At 42.3% G+C, this 25,258-nt stretch overlaps 1 protein-coding gene across 1 annotated transcript in view; it reads right to left on the bottom strand.

The window, feature by feature from the left end:
- Positions 1-14,332, bottom strand: part of Qrfprl (pyroglutamylated RFamide peptide receptor like) — a 76,857-nt gene extending 62,525 nt beyond the window's left edge. The window contains exon 1 of the mRNA NM_175524.4: positions 13,996-14,332. Within this exon, the coding sequence (NP_780733.2) occupies positions 13,996-14,332 (337 nt within the window). The remainder of the gene's footprint in view (positions 1-13,995) is intronic.
- Positions 14,333-25,258: the final 10,926 nt, after the last annotated feature.

Below are 25,258 nucleotides of genomic sequence, written 5' to 3'. Positions count from 1 at the left end.
AAATAGGACTTTTTTTTCAATAGTTTCCATCATTCCTATTAATAGATTTTAAAAGAAAAAAAAAACCCACAGTTGTCCTGATATTACAGCAATGTCATCGTATGTAAATTTGATAAGTGTCATAGAAAAAGGGAACTACTAACAAGCATCACTGATGCTTTATAATCCCTAATCAAGTAATCAAGCTTTAAAAGCATCAGGCTATCACTCTGAGCAGGTCTTCCCAATTACCAGTATTTTCTAAATCTAGTCGGATACGATATACTTAGTGCACGATGCGCTCTTTCTTCTCCTCTCTTCTCCCTCCCTCCATTTTAGCGACATTCCATTGTTTATCTTACATGAAATCACCTGCAAAGGTCTACTTGTTAATAGGAGATGCACGTGCTGTTGTGATGAAGGCTGGGAACCATTTTCCTGTATCATCTACTTACAATACTACCTGTAAACCTTTAAAAACCTGTAAAATACACTGGAAGCCTTTGATGTGAATTGTGCTAACTACTATGAAGTTAAGTTCTCTAGAAAGGAGGCTATTTATTTTACTCTATGTTTTGAATTCCAACCTGCCTCTGTGAGCATATATGTGTGTGTGCATATGCATATGCGTGTGTGTGTGTGTGTGTGTGTGTGCGCGCCCTAAGGTATATATGCAATGTGATATGTGTATATGATACATGTGTGGTAGTGTGGTATTTGTACATGTGTGCACAGGAATATGCTCACCTGTGTGTGTATACGTGTGGGCCAGAGATTGAGTTGAATATTCTAAAGTCATCTTGAAAGACTTTACAAAGATTAAGGGCTTCGATAAAGACATAACAGACTGCATGTACCACCATCTGCATTTGGTAAGCACTTTCAAATTCTATTCCTTAAGAAAATTACAATCAGCCGGGCAGTAGTGGCTCAATCCTTTAATCCCAGCACTTGGAAGGCAGATGGATTTTTGAGTTCGAGGCCAGCCTGGTCTACAGAGTGATTTCCAGGACAGTCAGAGCTACACAGAGAAACCCTGTCTTGAAAAGAAAAAAGAAAAAAAAAGAAGAAAAAATTAAAATCAAAATTTAGCTGGTACATGTGAACAGGACTGTGCTATTTAAAGCACTGCATCTATCATTTTGTTATTTTAACACTGTTGGTGCCATAGGCTGTCTGTGGTTTTCAGCCTTAGCTGCTTCCTGTTCTCTGGAACTTTGAAAGCATAGTAGCGGTATCCACACTCATGCCAATTCACTTAGTATCTGTAGGGAACAAGGTACCTATACCTTGTAAAACTCAAGGAGTTCTGTGTTGTCAAGGGTAAGAGCCATTCCTTGTTCAAGAACTCTCAGATCAGGCATGGGAAATTCAATGTCCTACCTCTCCTTTCCCCACGAGCACCTTTCTAAAGGAAGTCATCTAGGATAAGTACTCTTGAGCTTGCTACCATCACTTAGGTTATTTTTGGAACATCTTCTTTTTTGAAATTGATTTTGGTAGGTTTTTCAGTCACTATTAGAAAAATTAATGTCACTATCCAGACAAGATGGTGGGAGGAGTCCCTGAGCTCAGGGTGTTGTTCAAAAGACTTCTCCAGGCCCTGGACTGCGCTGTACCCATGGTAGCAAGAAATGGGCACAGGTCACTGCAGGCTTCTTGCAAACACCACTGTCTCCGTTTATTAGTGCCTAGAATTTAAAGTGTAGCTAGAACTAGAACTTATTTTCCATTTCCTTCTAGAAGATCTTCAAAACAGCCCTTAAGCTTTTTTTTCTTAGATATTTTCTTCATTTACATTTCAAATGGTATCCCCTTTCCTAGTTACCTCTCTCTCCTAGACCTACCCTTGTTCCCAGTCTCAGCCATCAGGGTCTGAACAGCCCCTGCTGAGTCCTGCTCCTTCTTGGGCAGTGCTGTGCACTCAGGAACCCTGAGTACCACAAACTCATCCCACTTCCCCCATCTCTTCCTTGAATACTTCCCTGCCCTTCTTAATATTCCACGGGAATATTAAGCCTCTCTCTCACACCTACAGCACACCTGCAAAATGCTGAATACCTGTGTGATTCCGACTGTGTGATTATAGTTGAGACTGGGCAGAACTACGAGATATGATGAGGGCATTCTGCATGCTGATGATGTCCTATTGTAACAGCCTCTGCTGCAGATCAGGTACAAGACTACTTCAAGGAATGATTAGCATAGAGCTTAGAGTCTGCCAGGACTGACGCCGGACAGTAACCTCTACACAGAAATGAATCTCGAAGGAAGAGATTGCATCCTGCTTCCATGCTCATGCATTAGGACAGGGGAGTTAAAAGTAAAAGGGGTATAGAAATGCAAAGGGAATAATAGGTAGATAGGAGTCAGTGAAAGCTAGAGGAAAGTGCCCTGGAGAATTGGTAAGAGCAAAATCAGTTATTCTGAATTTATCTAGAAACAAAACACTTTTGCTCAGTGAAATTAGAGGGATCTTTAACACATCATAAAGAAAGATACAAAGGGAAGGAAGGAAGGAAGAGGTGATTTGCAGAGTCTTGAAAGGAGGTCAGGTAAATGTCAGAGTCCCAGCACAGTCACAGGCCAGTTCAGCCCTGACATCTGACCAAACAGACCCAAAGGAAAGTGACCAGAACTTCCCAAGGCCCGTATATTCAGTACACCCCCACCCTAAACTCACATCAAGTGCAAAGGAAATAAGAATATGCTGTGGAAGGTACCCCAAGGCGAGACGCTCCTCTCCTGCTAGCTCAGAGAATTGGTGAGGAGGGGAGTGGTGATGCGTGAGCCAAAGACAGCAGCATGGGATGTGGCTTGATAAAGAAGATTGCACACCAGCTCACCTCCTGCTGAACAGTAAAGTAACTGCTGCAAATCAGGTGTATCTCCTGAAGAATGAAATTCAGGCAAATTATCCCGTGTTTACAGATTTAGCGACTCAGCTGTTGCTGGTAATATCAAAAAGAAACACAACATCTTTGTGCCATGGTTCGATAGAAGAGGCTGACTGGTGTCTCCATTTGTGCGGCTCTTTGTTTTGCAGGCCTAATTTACAGCTGTTGATTTCTATGGTGTAAATACTCCCACTAGGGATAATTGTTAGGCCCACAACAAGACAACCTGACACAATCTCTGCGTGTAGCTGCTTCATACCACAGCCTCCGAAAGTCACAGGAAGCTGGATCTGAGCTGAGAGCTGCTGTCTAGACTTGGGCTCACAGGAGCAGTTTTTAAGAGCCCTTCAGAAGAGTCTCTACACAGGCAGGTCTGAAAATAGTTGCATACAGTGCCATTTACAGCCATCCAGCCCTCACCTGAGGATCTTAGGAAAGGGTCATTCAGTAGGTGCTGTGATCGCTAGGAAAGGGAGATGGGAGCTTAGTTTTGTGTCATTGTGGTGTAAGCTAAAGTTGTCTGGATGGAAGAAACCTTGTTTAAGAAAAATGCTTCTAACAGACTGCCTGCTGGCAATCTACAGGGCATTTTCTTGATTAAAGACTATTTGAGGGCTCAACCCATTGGGGGCTGTGCCACCCCTGCAAAGATGTTCTTAGGTTGTATAAGCAAGTAGAAAGGGCAACCCTACAAGGAAGAAACAGTGTTTCTCTCTGCCCACTGCTTCAGTTCCTTCCTCCAAGCTCTGGCCTTGAGTTCTTGACCCAACTCCTCTTTATGGTAGACAGAGACCCGGATATGTAAGACAGATAAACCCTTTCCTCTCCGAGTTGCTTTTGGTTGTTGGGAGCCGCGCCCACATTCGCCGTTACAAGATGGCGCTGACAGCTGTGTTCTAAGTGGTAAACAAATAATCTGCGCATGTGCCAAGGGTATCTTATGACTACTTGTGCTCTGCCTTCCCCGTGACGTCAACTCGGCCGATGGGCTGCAGCCAATCAGGGAGTGACACGTCCGAGGCGAAGGAGAATGCTCCTTAAGAGGGACGGGGTTTCGTTTTCTCTTCTCTCTTGCTTCTTGCTCTCTTGCTTCCTGCACCCTGGCTCCTGAAGATGTAAGAAATAAAGCTTTGCCGCAGAAGATTCTGGTCTGTGGTGTTCTTCCTGGCCGGTCGTGAGAACGCGTCTAATAACAATTGGTGCCGAATTCCGGGACGAGAAAAAACTCGGGACTGGCGCAAGGAAGATCCCTCATTCCAGAACCAGAACTGCGGGTCGCGGTAATAAAGGTTCCCGTAAAGCAGACTGTTAAGAAGGATTCAACTGTATGAATTCAGAACTTTTCAGCTGGGGAACGAGAGTACCAGTGAGTACAGCTTTACGAGGTAAGTCTGATCTTGAACTTTCTAAGGAAATTCAAGACAGTCTATCAGAAGTAAAGTGGAAAATGGCTTTGCAAGGTATATTTGGCCTTGAATTTTTTCTAGTGTTAGGAGCCCTTTTGTTCCTTTTCACATGTTATCAAGTGGTTAAGATAGGGCGGATTCTAGAGGAAATTCAGGACAAGCTATCAGAAGTAAAGCGGGGAGAGAGAGTAGGAGCAAAGAGAAAATATGGTACACAAAATAAGTATACAGGCCTTTCCAAGGGTCTTGAACCCGAGGAAAAGTTAAGGTTAGGTAGGAATACCTGGAGAGAGATTAGAAGAAAAAGAGGAAAAAGGGAAAAGAAGAAAGATCAATTAGCGGAGGTCTCTAGGAAAAGGAGCCTGTGCTCATCGCTGGATGGGCTCGGGGAGCCAGCTCTTAGTAGTTCTGAAGCAGATGAAGAATTCTCCTCTGAGGAAACAGACTGGGAGGAAGAAGCAGCCCATTACCAGCCAGCTAATTGGTCAAGAAAAAAGCCAAAAGCGGCTGGCGAAAGCCAGCGTACTGTTCAACCTCAGGGCAGTCGGCTTCAAGGTCCGCCCTATGCGGAGTCCCCGCCCTGCGTAGTGCGTCAGCAATGCGCAGAGAGGCAGTGCGCAGACTCATTCATTCCCAGAGAGGAACAAAGGAAAATACAACAGGCATTTCCGGTCTTTGAAGGAGCCGAGGGTGGGCGTGTCCACGCTCCGGTAGAATACTTACAAATTAAGGAAATTGCCGAGTCGGTTCGTAAATACGGAACCAATGCTAATTTTACCTTGGTGCAGTTAGACAGGCTCGCTGGCATGGCACTAACTCCTGCCGACTGGCAAACGGTTGTAAAAGCCGCTCTCCCTAGTATGGGCAAATATATGGAATGGAGAGCGCTTTGGCACGAAGCTGCACAAGCGCAGGCCCGAGCAAACGCAGCTGCTTTGACTCCAGAGCAGAGAGATTGGACTTTTGACTTGTTAACGGGTCAGGGAGCTTATTCTGCTGATCAGACAAACTACCATTGGGGAGCTTATGCCCAGATTTCTTCCACGGCTATTAGGGCCTGGAAGGCACTCTCCCGAGCAGGTGAAACCACTGGTCAGTTAACAAAGATAATCCAGGGACCTCAGGAATCCTTCTCAGATTTTGTGGCCAGAATGACAGAGGCAGCAGAGCGTATTTTTGGAGATTCAGAGCAAGCCGCGCCTCTGATAGAACAGCTAATCTATGAGCAAGCCACAAAGGAGTGCCGAGCGGCCATAGCCCCAAGAAAGAACAAAGGCTTACAAGACTGGCTCAGGGTCTGTCGAGAGCTTGGGGGACCTCTCACCAATGCAGGCTTAGCGGCCGCCATCCTCCAATCTCAGAACCGCTCCATGAGCAGAAATGATCAGAGGACATGTTTTAATTGCGGAAAGCCTGGGCATTTTAAGAAAGATTGCAGAGCTCCAGATAAACAGGGAGGGACTCTCACTCTTTGCTCTAAGTGTGGCAAGGGTTATCATAGAGCTGACCAGTGTCGCTCTGTGAGGGATATAAAGGGCAGAGTCCTTCCCCCACCTGATAGTCAATCAACTGATGTGCCAAAAAACGGGTCATCGGGCCCTCGGTCCCAGGGCCCTCAAAGATATGGGAACCGGTTTGTCAGGACCCAGGAAGCAGTCAGAGAGGCGACCCAAGAAGACCCACAAGGGTGGACCTGCGTGCCGCCTCCGACTTCCTACTAATGCCTCAAATGAGTATTCAGCCGGTGCCAGTGGAGCCTATACCATCCTTGCCCCCGGGAACCATGGGCCTTATTCTCGGCCGGGGTTCACTCACCTTGCAGGGCTTAGTAGTCCACCCTGGAGTTATGGATTGTCAACATTCCCCTGAAATACAGGTCCTGTGCTCAAGCCCTAAGGGCGTTTTTTCTATTAGTAAAGGAGATAGGATAGCTCAGCTGCTGCTCCTCCCTGATAATACCAGGGAGAAATCTGCAGGACCTGAGATAAAGAAAATGGGCTCCTCAGGAAATGATTCTGCCTATTTGGTTGTATCTTTAAATGATAGACCTAAGCTCCGCCTTAAGATTAATGGAAAAGAGTTTGAAGGCATCCTTGATACCGGAGCAGATAAAAGTATAATCTCTACACATTGGTGGCCCAAAGCATGGCCCACCACAGAGTCATCTCATTCATTACAGGGCCTAGGATATCAATCATGTCCCACTATAAGCTCCATTGCCTTGACGTGGGAATCCTCTGAAGGGCAGCAAGGGAAATTCATACCTTATGTGCTCCCACTCCCGGTTAACCTCTGGGGAAGGGATATTATGCAGCATTTGGGCCTTATTTTGTCCAATGAAAACGCCCCATCGGGAGGGTATTCAACTAAAGCAAAAAATATCATGGCAAAGATGGGTTATAAAGAAGGAAAAGGGTTAGGACATCAAGAACAGGGAAGGATAGAGCCCATCTTACCTAATGGAAACCAAGACAGACAGGGTCTGGGTTTTCCTTAGCGGCCATTGGGGCAGCACGACCCATACCATGGAAAACAGGGGACCCAGTGTGGGTTCCTCAATGGCACCTATCCTCTGAAAAACTAGAAGCTGTGATTCAACTGGTAGAGGAACAATTAAAACTAGGCCATATTGAACCCTCTACCTCACCTTGGAATACTCCAATTTTTGTAATTAAGAAAAAGTCAGGAAAGTGGAGACTGCTCCATGACCTCAGAGCCATTAATGAGCAAATGAACTTATTTGGCCCAGTACAGAGGGGTCTCCCTGTACTTTCCGCCTTACCACGTGGCTGGAATTTAATTATTATAGATATTAAAGATTGTTTCTTTTCTATACCTTTGTGTCCAAGGGATAGGCCCAGATTTGCCTTTACCATCCCCTCTATTAATCACATGGAACCTGATAAGAGGTATCAATGGAAGGTCTTACCACAGGGAATGTCCAATAGTCCTACTATGTGCCAACTTTATGTGCAAAAAGCTCTTTTGCCAGTGAGGGAACAATTCCCCTCTTTAATTTTGCTCCTTTACATGGATGACATCCTCCTGTGCCATAAAGACCTTACCATGCTACAAAAGGCATATCCTCTTCTACTTAAAACTTTAAGTCAGTGGGGTTTACAGATAGCCACAGAAAAGGTCCAAATTTCTGATACAGGACAATTCTTGGGCTCTGTGGTGTCCCCAGATAAGATTGTGCCCCAAAAGGTAGAGATAAGAAGAGATCACCTCCATACCTTAAATGATTTTCAAAAGCTGTTGGGAGATATTAATTGGCTCAGACCTTTTTTAAAGATTCCTTCTGCTGAGTTAAGGCCTTTGTTTAGTATTTTAGAAGGAGATCCTCATATCTCCTCCCCTAGGACTCTTACTCTAGCTGCTAACCAGGCCTTACAAAGAGTGGAAAAAGCCTTACAGAATGCACAATTACAACGTATTGAGGATTCGCAGCCTTTCAGTTTGTGTGTCTTTAAGACAGCACAATTGCCAACTGCAGTTTTGTGGCAGAATGGGCCATTGTTGTGGATCCATCCAAACGTATCCCCAGCTAAAATAATAGATTGGTATCCTGATGCAATTGCACAGCTTGCCCTTAAAGGTCTAAAAGCAGCAATCACCCACTTTGGGCAAAGTCCATATCTTTTAATTGTACCTTATACCGCTGCACAGGTTCAAACCTTGGCAGCCACATCTAATGATTGGGCAGTTTTAGTTACCTCCTTTTCAGGAAAAATAGATAACCATTATCCAAAGCATCCAATCTTACAGTTTGCCCAAAATCAATCTGTTGTGTTTCCACAAATAACAGTAAGAAACCCACTTAAAAATGGGATTGTGGTATATACTGATAGATCAAAAACTGGCATAGGTGCCTATGTGGCTAATGGTAAAGTGGTATCCAAACAATATAATGAAAATTCACCTCAAGTGGTAGAATGTTTAGTGGTCTTAGAAGTTTTAAAAACCTTTTTAGAACCCCTTAATATTGTGTCAGATTCCTGTTATGTGGTTAATGCAGTAAATCTTTTAGAAGTGGCTGGAGTGATTAAGCCTTCCAGTAGAGTTGCCAATATTTTTCAGCAGATACAATTAGTTTTGTTATCTAGAAGATCTCCTGTTTATATTACTCATGTTAGAGCCCATTCAGGCCTACCTGGCCCCATGGCTCTGGAAAATGATTTGGCAGATAAGGCCACTAAAGTGGTGGCTGCTGCCCTATCATCCCCGGTAGAGGCTGCAAAAAATTTTCATAACAATTTTCATGTGACGGCTGAAACATTACGCAGTCGTTTCTCCTTGACAAGAAAAGAAGCCCGTGACATTGTTACTCAATGTCAAAGCTGCTGTGAGTTCTTGCCAGTTCCTCATGTGGGAATTAACCCACGCGGTATTCGACCTCTACAGGTCTGGCAAATGGATGTTACACATGTTTCTTCCTTTGGAAAACTTCAATATCTCCATGTGTCCATTGACACATGTTCTGGCATCATGTTTGCCTCTCCGTTAACCGGAGAAAAAGCCTCACATGTGATTCAACATTGTCTTGAGGCATGGAGTGCTTGGGGGAAACCCAGACTCCTTAAGACTGATAATGGACCAGCTTATACGTCTCAAAAATTCCAACAGTTCTGCCGTCAGATGGACGTAACCCACCTGACTGGACTTCCATACAACCCTCAAGGACAGGGTATTGTTGAGCGTGCGCATCGCACCCTCAAAGCCTATCTTATAAAACAGAAGAGGGGAACTTTTGAGGAGACTGTACCCCGAGCACCAAGAGTGTCGGTGTCTTTGGCACTCTTTACACTCAATTTTTTAAATATTGATGTTCATGGCCATACTGCGGCTGAACGTCATTGTTCAGAGCCAGATAGGCCCAATGAGATGGTTAAATGGAAAAATGTCCTTGATAATAAATGGTATGGCCCGGATCCTATCTTGATAAGATCCAGGGGAGCTATCTGTGTTTTCCCACAGAATGAAGACAACCCATTTTGGGTACCAGAAAGACTCACCCGAAAAATCCAGACTGACCAAGGGAATACTAATGTCCCTCGTCTTGGTGATGTCCAGGGCGTCAATAATAAAGAGAGAGCAGCGTTGGGGGATAATGTCGACATTTCCACTCCCAATGACGGTGATGTATAATGCTCAAGTATTCTCCTGCTTTTTTACCACTAACTGGGAACTGGGTTTAGCCTTAATTCAGACAGCCTTGGCTCTGTCTGGACAGGTCCAGACAACTGACACCATTAACACTTTGTCAGCCTCAGTGACTACAGTCATAGATAAACAGGCCTCAGCTAATGTCAAGATACAGAGAGGTCTCATGCTGGTTAATCAACTCATAGATCTTGTCCAGATACAACTAGATGTATTATGACAAATAACTCAGCAGGGTTGTGAACAAAAGTTTCCGGGATTGTGTGTTATTTCCATTCAGTATGTTAAATTTACTAGGGCAGCTAATTTGTCAAAAAGTCTTTTTCAGTATATGTTACAGAATTGGATGGCTGAATTTGAACAGATCCTTCGGGAATTGAGACTTCAGGTCAACTCCACGCGCTTGGACCTGTCCCTGACCAAAGGATTACCCAATTGGATCTCCTCAGCATTTTCTTTCTTTAAAAAATGGGTGGGATTAATATTATTTGGAGATACACTTTGCTGTGGATTAGTGTTGCTTCTTTGATTGGTCTGTAAGCTTAAGGCCTAAACTAGGAGAGACAAGGTGGTTATTGCCCAGGCGCTTGCAGGACTAGAACATGGAGCTTCCCCTGATATATCTATGCTTAGGCAATAGGTCGCTGGCCACTCAGCTCTTATATCCCATGAGGCTAGACTCATTGCACGGGATAGAGTGAGTGTGCTTCAGCAGCCCGAGAGAGTTGCAAGGCTAAGCACTGCAATGGAAAGGCTCTGCGGCATATATGAGCCTATTCTAGGGAGACATGTCATCTTTCATGAAGGTTCAGTGTCCTAGTTCCCTTCCCCCAGGCAAAACGACACGGGAGCAGGTCAGGGTTGCTCTGGGTAAAAGCCTGTGAGCCTAAGAGCTAATCCTGTACATGGCTCCTTTACCTACACACTGGGGATTTGACCTCTATCTCCACTCTCATTAATATGGGTGGCCTATTTGCTCTTATTAAAAGGATAGGGGGAGATGTTGGGAGCCGCGCCCACATTCGCCGTTACAAGATGGCGCTGACAGCTGTGTTCTAAGTGGTAAACAAATAATCTGCGCATGTGCCAAGGGTATCTTATGACTACTTGTGCTCTGCCTTCCCCGTGACGTCAACTCGGCCGATGGGCTGCAGCCAATCAGGGAGTGACACGTCCGAGGCGAAGGAGAATGCTCCTTAAGAGGGACGGGGTTTCGTTTTCTCTTCTCTCTTGCTTCTTGCTCTCTTGCTTCCTGCACCCTGGCTCCTGAAGATGTAAGAAATAAAGCTTTGCCGCAGAAGATTCTGGTCTGTGGTGTTCTTCCTGGCCGGTCGTGAGAACGCGTCTAATAACAAAGAAAAATGCTTCTAACAGACTGCCTGCTGGCAATCTACAGGGCATTTTCTTGATTAAAGACTATTTGAGGGCTCAACCCATTGGGGGCTGTGCCACCCCTGCAAAGATGTTCTTAGGTTGTATAAGCAAGTAGAAAGGGCAACCCTACAAGGAAGAAACAGTGTTTCTCTCTGCCCACTGCTTCAGTTCCTTCCTCCAAGCTCTGGCCTTGAGTTCTTGACCCAACTCCTCTTTATGGTAGACAGAGACCCGGATATGTAAGACAGATAAACCCTTTCCTCTCCGAGTTGCTTTTGGTTAGTGTTTTATCCCAGCAATGGAAAGCAAACTAGGACAGGAGAGAAGTAAACTAGAAGGAAAGGCAGTCATCCACAGACCACCACTGTCAACACTGTTTAGTTGAGAGAATGCATGCATGTAGAGCTTATAGGCTATGTGTGACCAAGGCTAGACAGCTGCTTTATTTTACGCAATTGTATCTCACTCTTTACATCTGAGTTAGATGCCAGTATCGTTTGTAAAAATGTGTTCATGGTTTCTCTTAGGAAAAGAAAGGGGAAATAATTTGGAAATAGTGGCCACACCAGAAAATGTGACAGCCTTGCCCACAGCTCTGGAGTAAGCTACATTGCCCATCTAGGAGGCAGCCTCCCTCCTGCCATTGTCTGGCCCACCTTATGCCTGGAGGCATCTCAGAGGTATTTATATTTTACACTTTTATGTAACATTTTTTCTCCCCATTACAGTAGCTTTCTTTTCTTATTTCCTACCAATTCCCACGTACCAGCTGTGTATTTCTGAGACACCTTATACAGTGCTCTTAAAACATCAGACCTTTCTCTCTCCAAACTGTGGATGAACCCATTCTCCTCTGTGGAAAACGATCTGAATCATCCTTCAAGACACAGTTCAAACAACATAGCCTCAGAAAGCTTTCCCAACTCCCCTATGGTCCGAGAGCAAACTGAATCTTTTTCTAAATATTAACTACTGTCCTGGCTCACTTGGACTCCATTCTATTCTCCGAGGCCCTGCAAGGGACTATATAAGCTTATTTGTTTTTATAATCGCAAGGAAAAATCCTTTGCCATATAGCAGATTCTTAATCATTTTATCAAATGAATAAATTAAGAATTAGTTTTTAGGTCTCATTAATTTGGGTTAACCTGTGTTAATTTATCAAAGAAGTTCTGCAATACTCTCCTAACCTATAACATACAAGTTACTTCTCTTTCGTATCCTTAGCCAGTCCCTCTGTAGTCCATTTCTCCTCCTCTAAAGTTTTGTTGTTGGTCACTCAATATATGGAATATTATTTATTCCATAAGTCTTGTCCTAGATAAGTAAGAAGAGGCTATCTATAGTACTTCTAATACCTTGTACTTCCATGATACGACAACTTTTTTGGCTTATTTCTGGGTTTTGAGACAGCTTCACCTGCTGCCCAGGCTGGCCAGAAACATAAAATTCTTCTGCCTCTCTACCCATCTCAGTCCTGGAATTAGACGTGTGTTCTACTGAACTGGGGATAATCATGTTTTACAAACTACTTTTTCAGACACACTTTATTTTTACACCATCTCCATAAAATATAAGAATAACATATGACCCTCAGTGAATAGTTGGAAGCTACAGTGACACATCTTTCCCAGAGTGGGGGGGGGGGGGAAGCAGAAAGCTTGAGAGACTCCTCAGACTCCCCTCTCAGGGAAGATCTGTGACCTTCCTGAGTATCGTCCCTTAACCTGACTTGGAACAGAAGGTCTGTCTCACTCCTTCTTGCAAAGTTCTCCAAATTGTAACATGGTATTTAAAAATCGGGGCCCAGACATGTTCAACTAGCCCCACGTTAGAGCAAAGTAGTGAACCTGGTCTTTCCATAGCCAGCAGAGAACCTCAATTCTTGTGGTCAGTGTCACAGTGATGATGTAACCACCTCAGCAGAGCAAATATGTTTCTAAGTACATACAGGAAAAGTAGTAGTAACTCTATGACTTCTCCTCAAAAATGTAATATTTGATAATCCAAAACCCTCCATTGATGAACTTAGCTGTCTCAGGTAAATCTAGAATGCCCAAATGCAATTATTTTATCAGAGAAGATAAAACATTTCTAACCTATAATCTATTTACAGTGATCTATATACCCTGGGTCACTTTCAAGCCAAACCTATGTACTCAATATTTGATGGATTTTTTTTTTTTTAGGAAATATATCAGATGAAATGACAGCAATTTACTATCCTTATCCCCAACAATTAATGCAACTCAAGTTCATGAAAAACCGCAACACTGAAGGTATTCGCTGGTAATCCCCTAGTGGTAGGAGGTAAGGAGTGATGAAAGAGCCTCCAGTAGTTTAAATAAATTAGCCTTAGGGACAGAAATGGCAGGGTAAGAAGGCATAATGATCCATTTCTCATGCATTTACAACCACTTTCTAAGAATTTCAATGTACCCACAGGATACAGCACTCTAGAAAGCAGGGGTAGAATTGCTATTTCCTGCCTAAGTTGCCCTGGAAGCAGTGGGAGATCATTATCAGTGATCTCGAGGCCCCTGGAACCCAGCGTCCACCTTTCTTCTGTTCCACCCACTGCCTCTCTCATTGCCTCCAGTCTCTGATTTCTTTGCCAGTCCTACCCCTTGTTCTAATGAAGAGCAATTTCACCTGTCCTTTAGAAATGAAGAGGGGACATGTTTACTTAATATTACTAAACCAACACATTTTTGCTCAGTGTCTACTTGTTGTGAAAGGTTTTAAGTCTGTGTGTTATTAGTTAATACATGCAAAACCTTGTCTGGAAGCCACATATATAACTGGGAAGGAAACCTGGAAGTTGGGGGAAAGAAGAGAAAAAAAAATGACCTTTGAAATGTTTTATTATTTGAAAGATTATTCTAAAATTGCAATGGTTTATTTTAAACAGCGTGTGGGGGAACAGCATGTAATTACGGTGAGGGGCTGAAATGAATGAAGAATCATGCTGCTGTGGACTGTACTTAAATCTTACCACAATCAATATATCTATGGGACAAGGAGGGATGCTGGCCCCAAGCAGAAAATAAAACAAAGAAACAAACGCCCCCTCAGCAAGTAAGCCCTGCTGAGAAGTTCCAAAAATTCAGGGGTTCTCTTGATGGAGAAAACAAAAGGCGACCAGAAAGGAAAATGCCTAGCGGGGACCTCCTTACCCCCCAGCCAGGTGTCCGAGACGTTCTGGAGCATGGTGACCGGGATGCAGAAGAAGACGATGAGCAGGTCGCTGAGTGCCAGGGAGCAGATGAAGATGTTGGTGACGGTGCGCATGGCCTTGCTGCGGGTCACCACATAGACTACCAGGGCGTTGCCGAAGAGCGCCAGGGCAAAGATGAGCATGCCGACCAGCAGGAGGGCCAGCCTGGCGCGCGCGGGAAGCTGCGGGGTGAGCACCAGTGGCCGCAGCCCATAGTGCGCGATGAACTGAGCGCGCGTCAGGTTGTGCAGCCGAAGCAGCGCCGAGAGCTGCTCCGCGGTCAAGTTCCACGACATGCCGGGCTCGGGAGGCGTCTCGTCCGCGCGTGGGGCAGTCGAGGACCGGGAGGTATAGGAGAGAAGCCAGAAGCCGTGCCGCCGTGCCGTGCCGTGCCGTGCCCTGCCGTGCCGTGCGAGCGGCGCGAGAGAGTCTAGCAGTGACCAGAGCAAAGTCAGAGCCGCCAAACTGTTTGCAGTTCTAAGAAAGTTCCCAGCCAGGCGCTGCGGTCCTCAGAAACCTCGCAGCGCCACGCGAGGCTCAGTGTCCAGTTTTCTGGACCTTAGTGGAGCTGAACCCCGCCCCTCCGCGCACTTCCCAGCCCCTGGAGAGCCGCCTCCTGCAGCAAAGCACCTAACAAGGAGTGCCCTGCCTTGCTGGAACCACCCAAAGCCATGCCCCAGCCCAGGTTGATGATACTAAAACAAAAACTGTTGTTGAGGTTTGGAAAGCCTCTTGGTTCTCCTCTTGTAAAATCATGTATGGGCCACAACTACCCATGGCAAAGTGGAGTTCAAGTCTTTTCAGCTTTGAAATAATAATTACAGAAGAGAAGTTGCAGTCATAAAAAGAGGGTTCCAGGCATACTCTGACTTTCTCCGTTTTGTCATAACTGTGTATGACAAAGTACAAACCTAAAAATTGACATAGATAGAGAGAGAGAGAGAGAGAGAGAGAGAGAGAGAGAGAGAGTGTGTGTGTGTGTGTGTGTGTAACAAAATCAAGATACAAAACTCCATCACCGCCCAGATCTCACTCTGGGACATTTTCATGACCATGACCGCGCTCCTCCGTTCATGACCTCTAACCTCTAGCAGTCTCTGCACATCTGTCAAGAGTATAATAATATAAACAGAATCAGAATCTATATACTTTGTGTGTATGTGATCTCCTCCACCTTGACACAATATGCTGTAAACCTATCCAGGTTGTGAGATGTTTTGTAAATCTAACCAGGTTGTGAAGTGTATTGTCAATCTGTCCAAGTTGTGGGGTGTATTGCTGACATATACTAGTTTATTTCACTATTCCTTCCTTGTAAAACAGTTGGGGTGTCTCCAGCTTTGGGCTATAAAACTGCTATGAAGAAACATGGACTGGTTTCTGTATGGCTATAGTTTGCACTTTAATTATGGGAAGCATCAAGAAGTTTGTCTAGTCTGTGATGTTCTAGTTAGTTGTTTTGTTTTGTTTTTGTTTTGTTTAAACATCTTAGTACAAGGCAGAGTTTCTTATCAGCTTAGCACAAGAGAAGAGGAAACCACATTTGAGAAAATGCCTATAGGCAAGTCTGGGGAGTATTTTCTTGGTTAAAGACTAATGTGGGAGAGCCCGGATCTGGGTAGGCAGTGCCAACCCAGACAGGTGATTCTGGACGATATAGGAAATCAGGCTGAGCAAGCCATGAAAGAGCAAGCCAGTAAGCGGCACTGCTTCAAGCCCTTGTACCAGTGTCTGTCTTCAGGCTTCTGCCTTGAGTTCCTGCCATGGCTTCCCTCACTGATGGGGTATGACTTGAGAATTGTAAGCGAAATAGAAAGCCCTTTCTCCTCAAGCTGCTTTTGGCCCTGATGTCTTATAGCTACTGGGGTGATTCTGGACCACTGAAAAAGTATTGCTACTTGTGCTCTAGCCTCATAAAAAGAAGCTAAAAAGCTCTAGGAGCCCTATAGTTTAAAATAAAACTCTAATGCTATTGTAACACATGAGTGCTGGGGGGGGGGGGATTCTAAAATCATTTAGAAAATGGCCCAAAGTTGGAGAAGATACAACCTGGATTGCCATGAAAACTTAAAAATTTAGTCCAAACCTTTTCAATAGACAAATTTGGTGACTAGACTGCTATTCTAGTCCCCAACCTCACGTGCAATATTTGGACAGGTTGCTCATCCAGAAGATAAAGAGTTCCTGGCTGCATTGCTGACTAGAGACCCAAGGATGTTTCTGACAGTGCTGCTTTTGGGTCCCTACGCTAACTGCCTGTCTGGCAGCTATGTCCTGTTCTCAGCCTTCTCCTCTCTGACCTTGACTCCCATTTAAGAACGTGGAATGCTGATTTTTCTGGCTTTTTAAAGCTGAGTAGAGTAAGTTAGGAGAAGGACTGAAGGAACTGAAGGGGATAACAACCCCATACGAAGAACCATATCAACTAACTCCCAATGACTAAACCACCAAAGAGTATACGTGGGCTCCAGCTACATATGTAGCAGAGGACTGACTTATCTGGCATCAGTGGGAGGGGAGGCATTTGGTCCTGTGGAGGCTTGATGCCCCCAGAGAAGGGGGATGCTAGAGGGTAAGGCAGGAGTGGGTGGGTAGGTGGAGGAACACCCACTTAGAGGCAAAGGTGAGATTAATGGGTTGAAGGCTTCATGGAGGGGAGACTGGGAGGGAGACAACATTTGATATGTAAGCAAATAAAATAATTAATTTTTTAAAAAGAAAAGAAGTTGAGTGGAGTAGCTGAGTATTGAAGTCAGGGTACCCCTCCAATGGGTAGAGGACCCAAAAGTGTATCAATAGTTGCATTATGTTATTTATACATAACTCACCACACTCTGCTGATATCAGGATACCACTTTGAGCCAAGCATAAAAATTTCACTTTTTATCTCCCTTTAGCTTTCTTCAATATAACTGTCTGTACTGGCTAGTTTTGTGTCAACTTGACACAGCTGGAGTTACCACAGAGAAAGGAGCTTCAGTTGAGGAAATGCCTCCATGAGATCCAGCTGTAAGGCATCTTCTCAATTAGTGATCAAGGGGGAAAGGCCCCTTGTGGGTGGGACCATCTCTGGGCTGGTAGTCTTGGGTTTTATAAGAGAGCAGGCTGAGTAAGCCAGGAGAGGCAAGCCAGTAAAGAACATTCCTCCATGACCTCTGCATCAGCTCCTGCTCCCTGACCTGCTTGAGTTCCAGTCCTGACTTCCTTTGGTGATGAAAAGCAGCATGGAAGTGTAAGCCGAATAAACCCTTTCCTCCCCAACTGCTTCTTGGTCATGATGTTTGTGCAGGAATAGAAACCCTGACTAAGACACTGTCTTAAAGATTTCTTCTACAGTCATTTAGAATGACCTGTTATTCTAGTAATTTTATCTTCACCTGTTTAAAAAAGTCAAGATCATTAAGAGGAAATGGAAAATCTATTCAATTTACTCTCACTCTTCTTATTTCTTCTGTTCCTTATTATTATGACAGGATATCCTTTTGAATAATTCTTTTCCTTTTAAAATTCACACACACAGAAACATATGCATGCACACATGTACACATGCAGACCCACAATGCACATGCATGCATACATACATGCACACACTCACAAACACACACAACTAAGAAGTTTGAGGACAGCTTTCAAGAATCTGTTCTCTAAGTCCACCTTATGGAATCTGAGGATCAGACTTGGGTCATTGGGCCATTTACTTCTTCCCACTTAGCCCTAGATAATTCTTTTTCTTATTATTTCCTTTGTGCTTAGGAGACATTGTCTTGTTGTCTATTTTAAGGATGCTAGAATCAACATCTCATTGTTTTTCTTTAGTAAAGAATGCTTCAATTTCCCCCTTTGTTTGTGAAGGACATTTTCTGTGATGTCTGGATTGGAAGATTTTTTTATTTTTTTCCCAGCATTTGAGAAAGACTTTCTTACTTCGGTCTGTTTTCTGTGATCTGTATGTTTCTTCCTGCAGGTGTGATGTCTTCTCTTGGTATTATTTTAAGACTTTATTGTCCTTGTCTTTCATAAGTTTTGCTGGTATTACCAGCATAAATCAAAACCTGTGCCCCCAAAAGCCAGGTTCAAGCATCCATCCTATTTAAATTAATTAAATGAGCCAAACAATAGCAAAAAGCAGAAAATGGAGAATTATTCAATGGCATTCAATTGTGAAGAAGGAAAATGAAGCCCCAGTCTGTGATCAGGATCCTGATGAGATGTTGAAGACAGAGTAATGCATAACTAAACAGCCTCTAGTCCACATATTGTCCTGACCTCCATTGACTATCTATGTCTCTGTGGAAGGTTGTTATCCAGTTGTCAATCTCTGGCTAGCCCAGGATTTTGTTTCTTTTTTCTTCTCCCAGCAAGAGTTTGCTGGAGAAATTCTAGCTTCTTGATGCCCATTGTTTTGGTAATCTGATAGCCAGCTTGAGTGTCTCTTTAAAATATCCCCATCCCTGCCACAGCAGCAGTTGTAGGGCATATGTCTTCATGTTGATGTCTTTAGGTTATCCTTTTTTTGGGTTTCCTGAGGCTCTTGAATTCAGAACTCCTGTCTTTTACTATATCTGGGACATCTTAGCTTTTATTACTTCACATTCTTTACATTTCTTTTAGATTTATTAATTTTACTTTATGTGAATTAATGTTTTGTCTGAATGTATGTATGTGAACCATGTAAGTGCCAGTGAAGGTCAGAAGAGAGAGTAGGGTCCACTGATCCTGGAGGTACAGATAGTTGTAAGCCACCATGTGAAGGCTGACACCCAACCCTGCTCCTCTGCAAGAGCAATGAGTTTTCTTAACTGCTGAGCTCTCTTCTTTCTCCTCCCCTTCTTAACTTTAAGTGCTGGAGGGCTACAATTTTTCTATTATTATCTTCTTGAAGGGAAGAATCCAGTTGAGAGACAGACACTTTAAGCAGACCTTCATTCGGCAAAGCAATAACATACTCCAGACGGCTGAGCCAGGATGGGTAACAGCAAAAAATCTCAGGTAGCGCTTGATAAAAGAGAGTGTTTGATGATTCTTTATGAGATGGCTTATCCACCCAAATCATGGATTAGTTCTCCCTTTCAGAGTACTTTTCCCCAATATCTCATTATCATGAGGCAGGTCAGTACTCACAATGCAAATGAAATTCTAATAAAGCTTAACAACAAGCACTGTAGTGCTCACCTTTGATCCCAGAGCAGAGGTAGAGGCAGAAGCAGAGGCAAGCGGATCTCTTGAGTTCGAGGTCATCCTGGGCTACAGAGTGAATTCCAAGACTGCCAGGGCTACACAGAGAAACTTTGATTCAAAAAAAAAATCAAAATACATACATACATACATACATACATACATACATACATACATACAGCAAGCTAGTTTCTCTGTGTCCACAAAACCTAAATTAGTGTACAACTGAGGAAATTCTCCTACCACTCCTTTGATACTGTGGAGAAGATTTAACTGTAGCTCCCAGAGTATTTACCCACAAGGGGGCATCCCGACTATCAGGAAGCACAAGTGTCACGATAAATCTCCAGTTTCCTTAGTTTCTCTGGTATAAATAACCCCTTGCCTATCTGGTCTCATGGTGATATAAAGGTAAGGCTTGTTACATTCTCAGAAGGCTCTAAGACTTCATCCAGCTTTGGGAGTGTGGAAACCAATTTCTCTCTGCTGTTTCATAAAATTTCATTGTCTATAAAACTTTTCACGTTTTACTAAAATGAACCTTGTTTGTTGATTCATACATTGTCTACACTGCTGTTATACAATAGTTGCATATCAGTTGCCCATTTGTGAAAGAGCCCCAAAACAGAAAATATTTTCTATTTGACACTTTGCAGGAGACATTTTATCAGCCTCTGATTCTGTCAGTATAGCAGAGTGAGTGGTTATGTATTCGTTTTAATATCCTTAGCTCAGTGAGTAAGCAAAGGTGTATTCTAAGAATCTAAACCAGTTATAACTGTATATGGTTCTTAAAGAAAGCAGACTGTAATATAAATTGGTCTACAAGGAAGACAGAGTAAACTTCCCATAGAAGAATTAGTTCCCTCTTCTGAATCCTGATAAGCACGTAAAGACTTGGTGATGTAACTGTAGCTTGCTAGATGTTGGATATTATCAGGCTTGGAGGATGTGGGAATGGATCCCTCCTTCATAATCAAGGACTAAAACTGCAGGATCATAATTATTGGTCACAGGAATGGGACCGTACTCCTTTCTGGTTCTGGGAAGAGGTGTGACATCTTGGACTGCCTGAAGGATCATTGATAGAAAAACAAAAAACAAAAAACAAAAAAACAAAAAAACCCACTAAAACCAAAAAGCTATCTACACTTGATTCCAGGAGCCCTGGGCTTTACAGGAAAAGCCCTGTCTACCAGGAAGCTTTCTGCTAAGGACAGTGCCCCTCCTGTAAGTCTCAAATCAAATGGGCCTGTCAATCACCTAGACAAGACCAAGTCCCGCAGAAAAGACTTCTTGCACTAATGAATTTAAATTTTTTCCTATATTTGTCTAGAACATAGATTAGTACAATGTTCCATTGGTCATTATCCAACATCACCCAGAGCATACCCTCAGCACTACATTACAGTAGGCTCTGTTTATCTTTGCATCTGCATGCTGTGTTGTTTGTCTGCAGATGCTTCCTGAAGAGGTAAACGTCAAGGAGCCAAGCGGAGGGGAGAATGAGACTGCAGCAGCACCCATTGGAGCCTCTTCCCTGTTCTGGCCATAGCTTTTCTATATTTATCAAGCTGTGGTCTCCCCTTCTTTGAAGTAAGGCCATGCAATTTTCTGTCCCTTTAAGCTTATGATGCCCTTTGTGTATGAACATAAGCTTAAATCTTCTAGCTATGAGATCTCTCCCTCTTTCCTGTATTGTCTTTATGAGCCTGAGAAGTGCCTCAGGTTGCCTGCTTTCCTTCTTTCTTTCTCTTCTAGACTGCTAAATACACTTTTATGCCCATTAATTCATCATTCATAAGTATCCTCCATGATTAGGAGAATTTTGATTCCAAATTTTAAAAGAAGAACTGGTTAACTGACCTGGACATTATCACTAATATTTTTATCCCTTTTGTAAGTTACTAAACAAATTATCTCAAGTAGTATAAAAGTTCCTTACACATACGGACAATTTGACCAGGCAATGCCCGTTGTGTGTTAAAATAATCCTGGTAATTGGCATTTTAAAGTTTAGTGTGATTCTGTAACTAGACGGAAAAATACCAAAAAAAACCAAACAAACAAACAAACAAAAAAAAAAACAGTACTCAGACATGCCCTATGTGGTTTTAAAAACTCAGATTACATAAAAATTATTGTAAAGAAAAGACAGAAAGAAACCAACAAATATTAAAAAGGGTAAACAAAGCTATGTAGATACATTTCTGGTTTAAAAAAACTTGTTTTGTCATAAAAATTTTTTACATGGTAAAATATAGTTTTGTTACACAAGTCAATGAATACTCCAAAATGGAAATAGAAATTAGGACAAGTCGCAAGGTCAAACACGGTTTTGTTTTTGTAAGTTTATGGCAGGTTGTGGTGGCATCCATGCCTTTAATACCATCATTTGGGAGATAGACACAGTCAAATCTCTGTGAATTTGAAGCCAGCCTGTTTTAAAAAATAAGGTCCAGAACAACAAACAAACTAACTAACTAAAGGCACAAATACAAAGTTGCTATGGATTGTAATAATACTGCTACTTAAAATTCCTCATGTTAAAATGTGATTAAATTGGCATTTGATTCCCTGAAACAAAACTCTATTTACAATAATATTTTCCAAAATATCGATCCACTCTTAATGACATTTGCAAAAACAAAACAAAACAAAACCACAAAAATAAAAAACAGAAAAGAAAAAAAAAACCTTAACATTTAAAAACTCAATGATCTTGCATTTTTTCAAAATTATTACTTCTTTTCTCCTGAGTTTGATAGACTTTTAACTACCAAAAAAAAAAAAAAAACCCTGAATTTTCATAGAGTCAAGATGTATTTTAAAGGCTATTTTCAGGCTGGAGAGATGGCTCAACAGAGGACCCAGGTTGAGGTCCCAGCACCCACAGGAGGCTCACAACCTTCTGCAACTACAGTACAAGACACTCTTCTGACATCTTTAGACACTAGGCATGCAGTGTACATACATACATGCAGGAAAAACATGTATACATAAAAAATAAAAATAAATCTTTTTTAAAAGCCACTTATTTTTGTCAAGCTTTTGCTAAATGCTGTGTACTAGAATTGAAATCCACAGCTCCTTCCTCAGGGCTGGAGAAACTGGCCTTCTGGATGTTTAGCAACCATGCTTGGAGGCCAAAATCTGGTGTGAAGACAAAGGAGCTAAAAGAACAACAATATTTTGAACTATGCTCTCAGTTGCCAGTTCTACAGGATAATAGGGCACTTCTAAAATGGTTCTAGATGCTGCTAAGTCACCATCCTTTTGGCAAGAGAGGTTCTAGAGACATCAGAGATTGTATTCTAACCAGTGCACACTGTACAGAGAGGACAGTCATTACAAAAGGAAACTTCCTCAGTACTACCAACTGAAGCCATATGGTCTGCATGACCCTGAACAACAAATGACAAAACTGGTAGATGAAAAACTTAAGTGATCCTACAAAATTCTTCATAAATAGCAAAGCATAATCCTTAAATTCCAGTCACCTACATGGTCTTAAACACTCAATAGTAGACAATAGCCATACCATGAAGTAATTGGTAATAATAGAAAACCAAGTAAACAAATAAACTAGCCTATATTTTGAAGACTTCTTAATGGCTTGAATGTAAATGACACCATAGGCTCATATAGACTTAGTCCCTAGTTGGTGGAACTGCTTGGGAAGGATCAGGAGGTATGGCCTTCTTAGATCTCATGTGTTACTAGGGTCAAGCTTTGATGTTTCTAAAGCCTGTAGCATTTCCCAGTTTTCTATATTTCAGTGATTCGTGATATAAGCTCTTAGTTACTGCACCAGTGCTATCGCTGCCTGCCTCAATGTTTTTTGACATAGTGGTCATGGACTCTAACACTCTGAAATGGTAAGTCCCAAATACCCTTCCTTCTATAATTCACCTTAGTCCCAGTGGATGTCTATATAGCAATTGAAAAGTAACTTAGACAGAATCTAAGTACTATGGCAGCCATTATAGGATTTTTTTAAAAGTGCCTAGTGGATTACTACAGCATCTAGCCATACCTGTGGTGTCTTAGCTGGTGATCATATAAAGTTCAGAATCAGATTCTGAGCCAATCTAGTTCTTTACCCTATTTAAATGAAATATTACCAGGTCTTATGCCATAAAGTAACCCTGAGAACCTAAGAGCTAAAAACATGATTACTGTAGCTTTTTTTTTTTTAAGCTGCTGAAGCTATTCAGGCTGTACTCCACATCAGTATTCCTCCATTTGGCCTCCAAAAATCTCATCAAGGTGATAATGGCCCTTCCTTGATTTTCCAGATAACTCAAGCTACAGCTAAACCTGTGGAAATTAGATATTATCTCCATTCATTTTAAAGACCTCAGTCCTCCTGAGAGATGAAATATGCTAATCAGACCTAAATTTACCCATTATGTATAAAATCCTCAAAGAACTAATAAAAGATGAAAAATATATGATATTTATCTTCTTGAAAAATGTGTATATGTCACATGAGAACTGAAAATATTCACCAGTTGTCACTATTGTAGGGAAGGAAAATATCTATCAATATGTGTTAATTGGTAAATTCAGGTGTATAATTTAAGCAAGCATTTCTACAAGAGCCATCAAATCATATAATTGTATAAAATTAATATATCTTTAGACTTGCAGCTTACGCTATAAATTGAAGTTTATTTTACTTGTTTTGCCTTTACTCTTTGGCTTTGAGATCTTTGAAGGCAGCAATCAGTCTCACATCATTAAGAAATAAGTTTGGATATTCTGTTGGTTATAGTCAATGATCCTTGATTCTTTCAAATATATTTTAGACTGAAATATAGAAAAGAAGCTCCTGACTTCTATAATACATGAGCTGAATGATGAATAGAACATCCCCATTTTAGTCACATTAACAATCCTTGCTATAATTCAGACATTTTGGTAACATTAGAGAAAGCATAGAGATGCTTAACATGAATCGTAGGTGGAAATCAGTGTGCTGTGATATGGACCCTTAAAGTCTTTGAAGCTATTCTGTCAGTGCATGTTTTCTGTCTGTAGCGTTCTGCCTGTTAATATAGCCATAATATTTCTAAGGAACATTCACTAGACTGAGGGGACGGACTATTTGCTAACAACCTTGTAGTTTATAAAGTCTCTAGAAAGTGAGGATAAATGAAGCTTAGCCAAGCAACTCTTCCTACCTCTTCTTAGAGTCCATACCAGATTTCACTTGGCACCTCTTGAGGTGCTTAATGGATGCTCTTTTGTAAATGTAGTCTCTTCCCTGATGTGATCAATCCATCTTTAAACCAACTTGCCAATAGATTCAGTGGATTGTAACAGGCTATCAAACTTTATATTAACAGAGAATGCCTCACTCACTTGGTAAGCATGAATATTCTTTTTGTATAGATAAGACAGATGCTAGTTAGAATTCACAGGAAGGCCTTCAGGAACAAAATCTGAATGGTTTTATGATCTGAACCCTTGAAATAAGATTGCTAGGTTTCTGGTTATATATTAGGATCTTGACAAACATTGGGAAGAGGTCTCTCCTTCATAATTAATGGATTGCAAATCAAAGAACAGAAATGGTAGGACTCTAAATGCTGGTCAAAGGAATGGGAAGAGAAATGACCTCCTAAACTGCCTAGATGGCCATTGAGAAGTAACTATTAAACATGGTTACAGGAGTCCTAAACCTATGTTCTAGCACAGAGCTTTTTGATAAAGGACCTTGTGTATTCTTACTTCCTCCTATAAGATTTGTCCCAAATGATCCTATTGATCAGATGGGAGAGGACAAAGTCCATTACAAAAAGCTCTAGAGATTTTGGAGCTAGTATTAAGACGGTCTACAATGTAAATTATTGTGATGGTTTTGGGGCCTATGTCCATTCTCATTCCTTGACAGACTGACACATTTTATTATGCAAGTACCTATACTCTGTGTGTTTGAGGAGAACTCTTTCAGTGAAGATCACATGCACTGTGAGTTCACAGTAAGCCCAGAGCAAGATTTCCGTGACAAAGTGAGACTGACAGAAGCCCAAGAAGGTATT

The sequence above is a fragment of the Mus musculus genome, chromosome 6 (assembly GCF_000001635.26).
Source record: "Mus musculus strain C57BL/6J chromosome 6, GRCm38.p6 C57BL/6J".
Lineage (NCBI taxonomy): Eukaryota > Metazoa > Chordata > Mammalia > Rodentia > Muridae > Mus > Mus musculus.
This window is presented reverse-complemented; position numbering and strand designations above follow the sequence as displayed.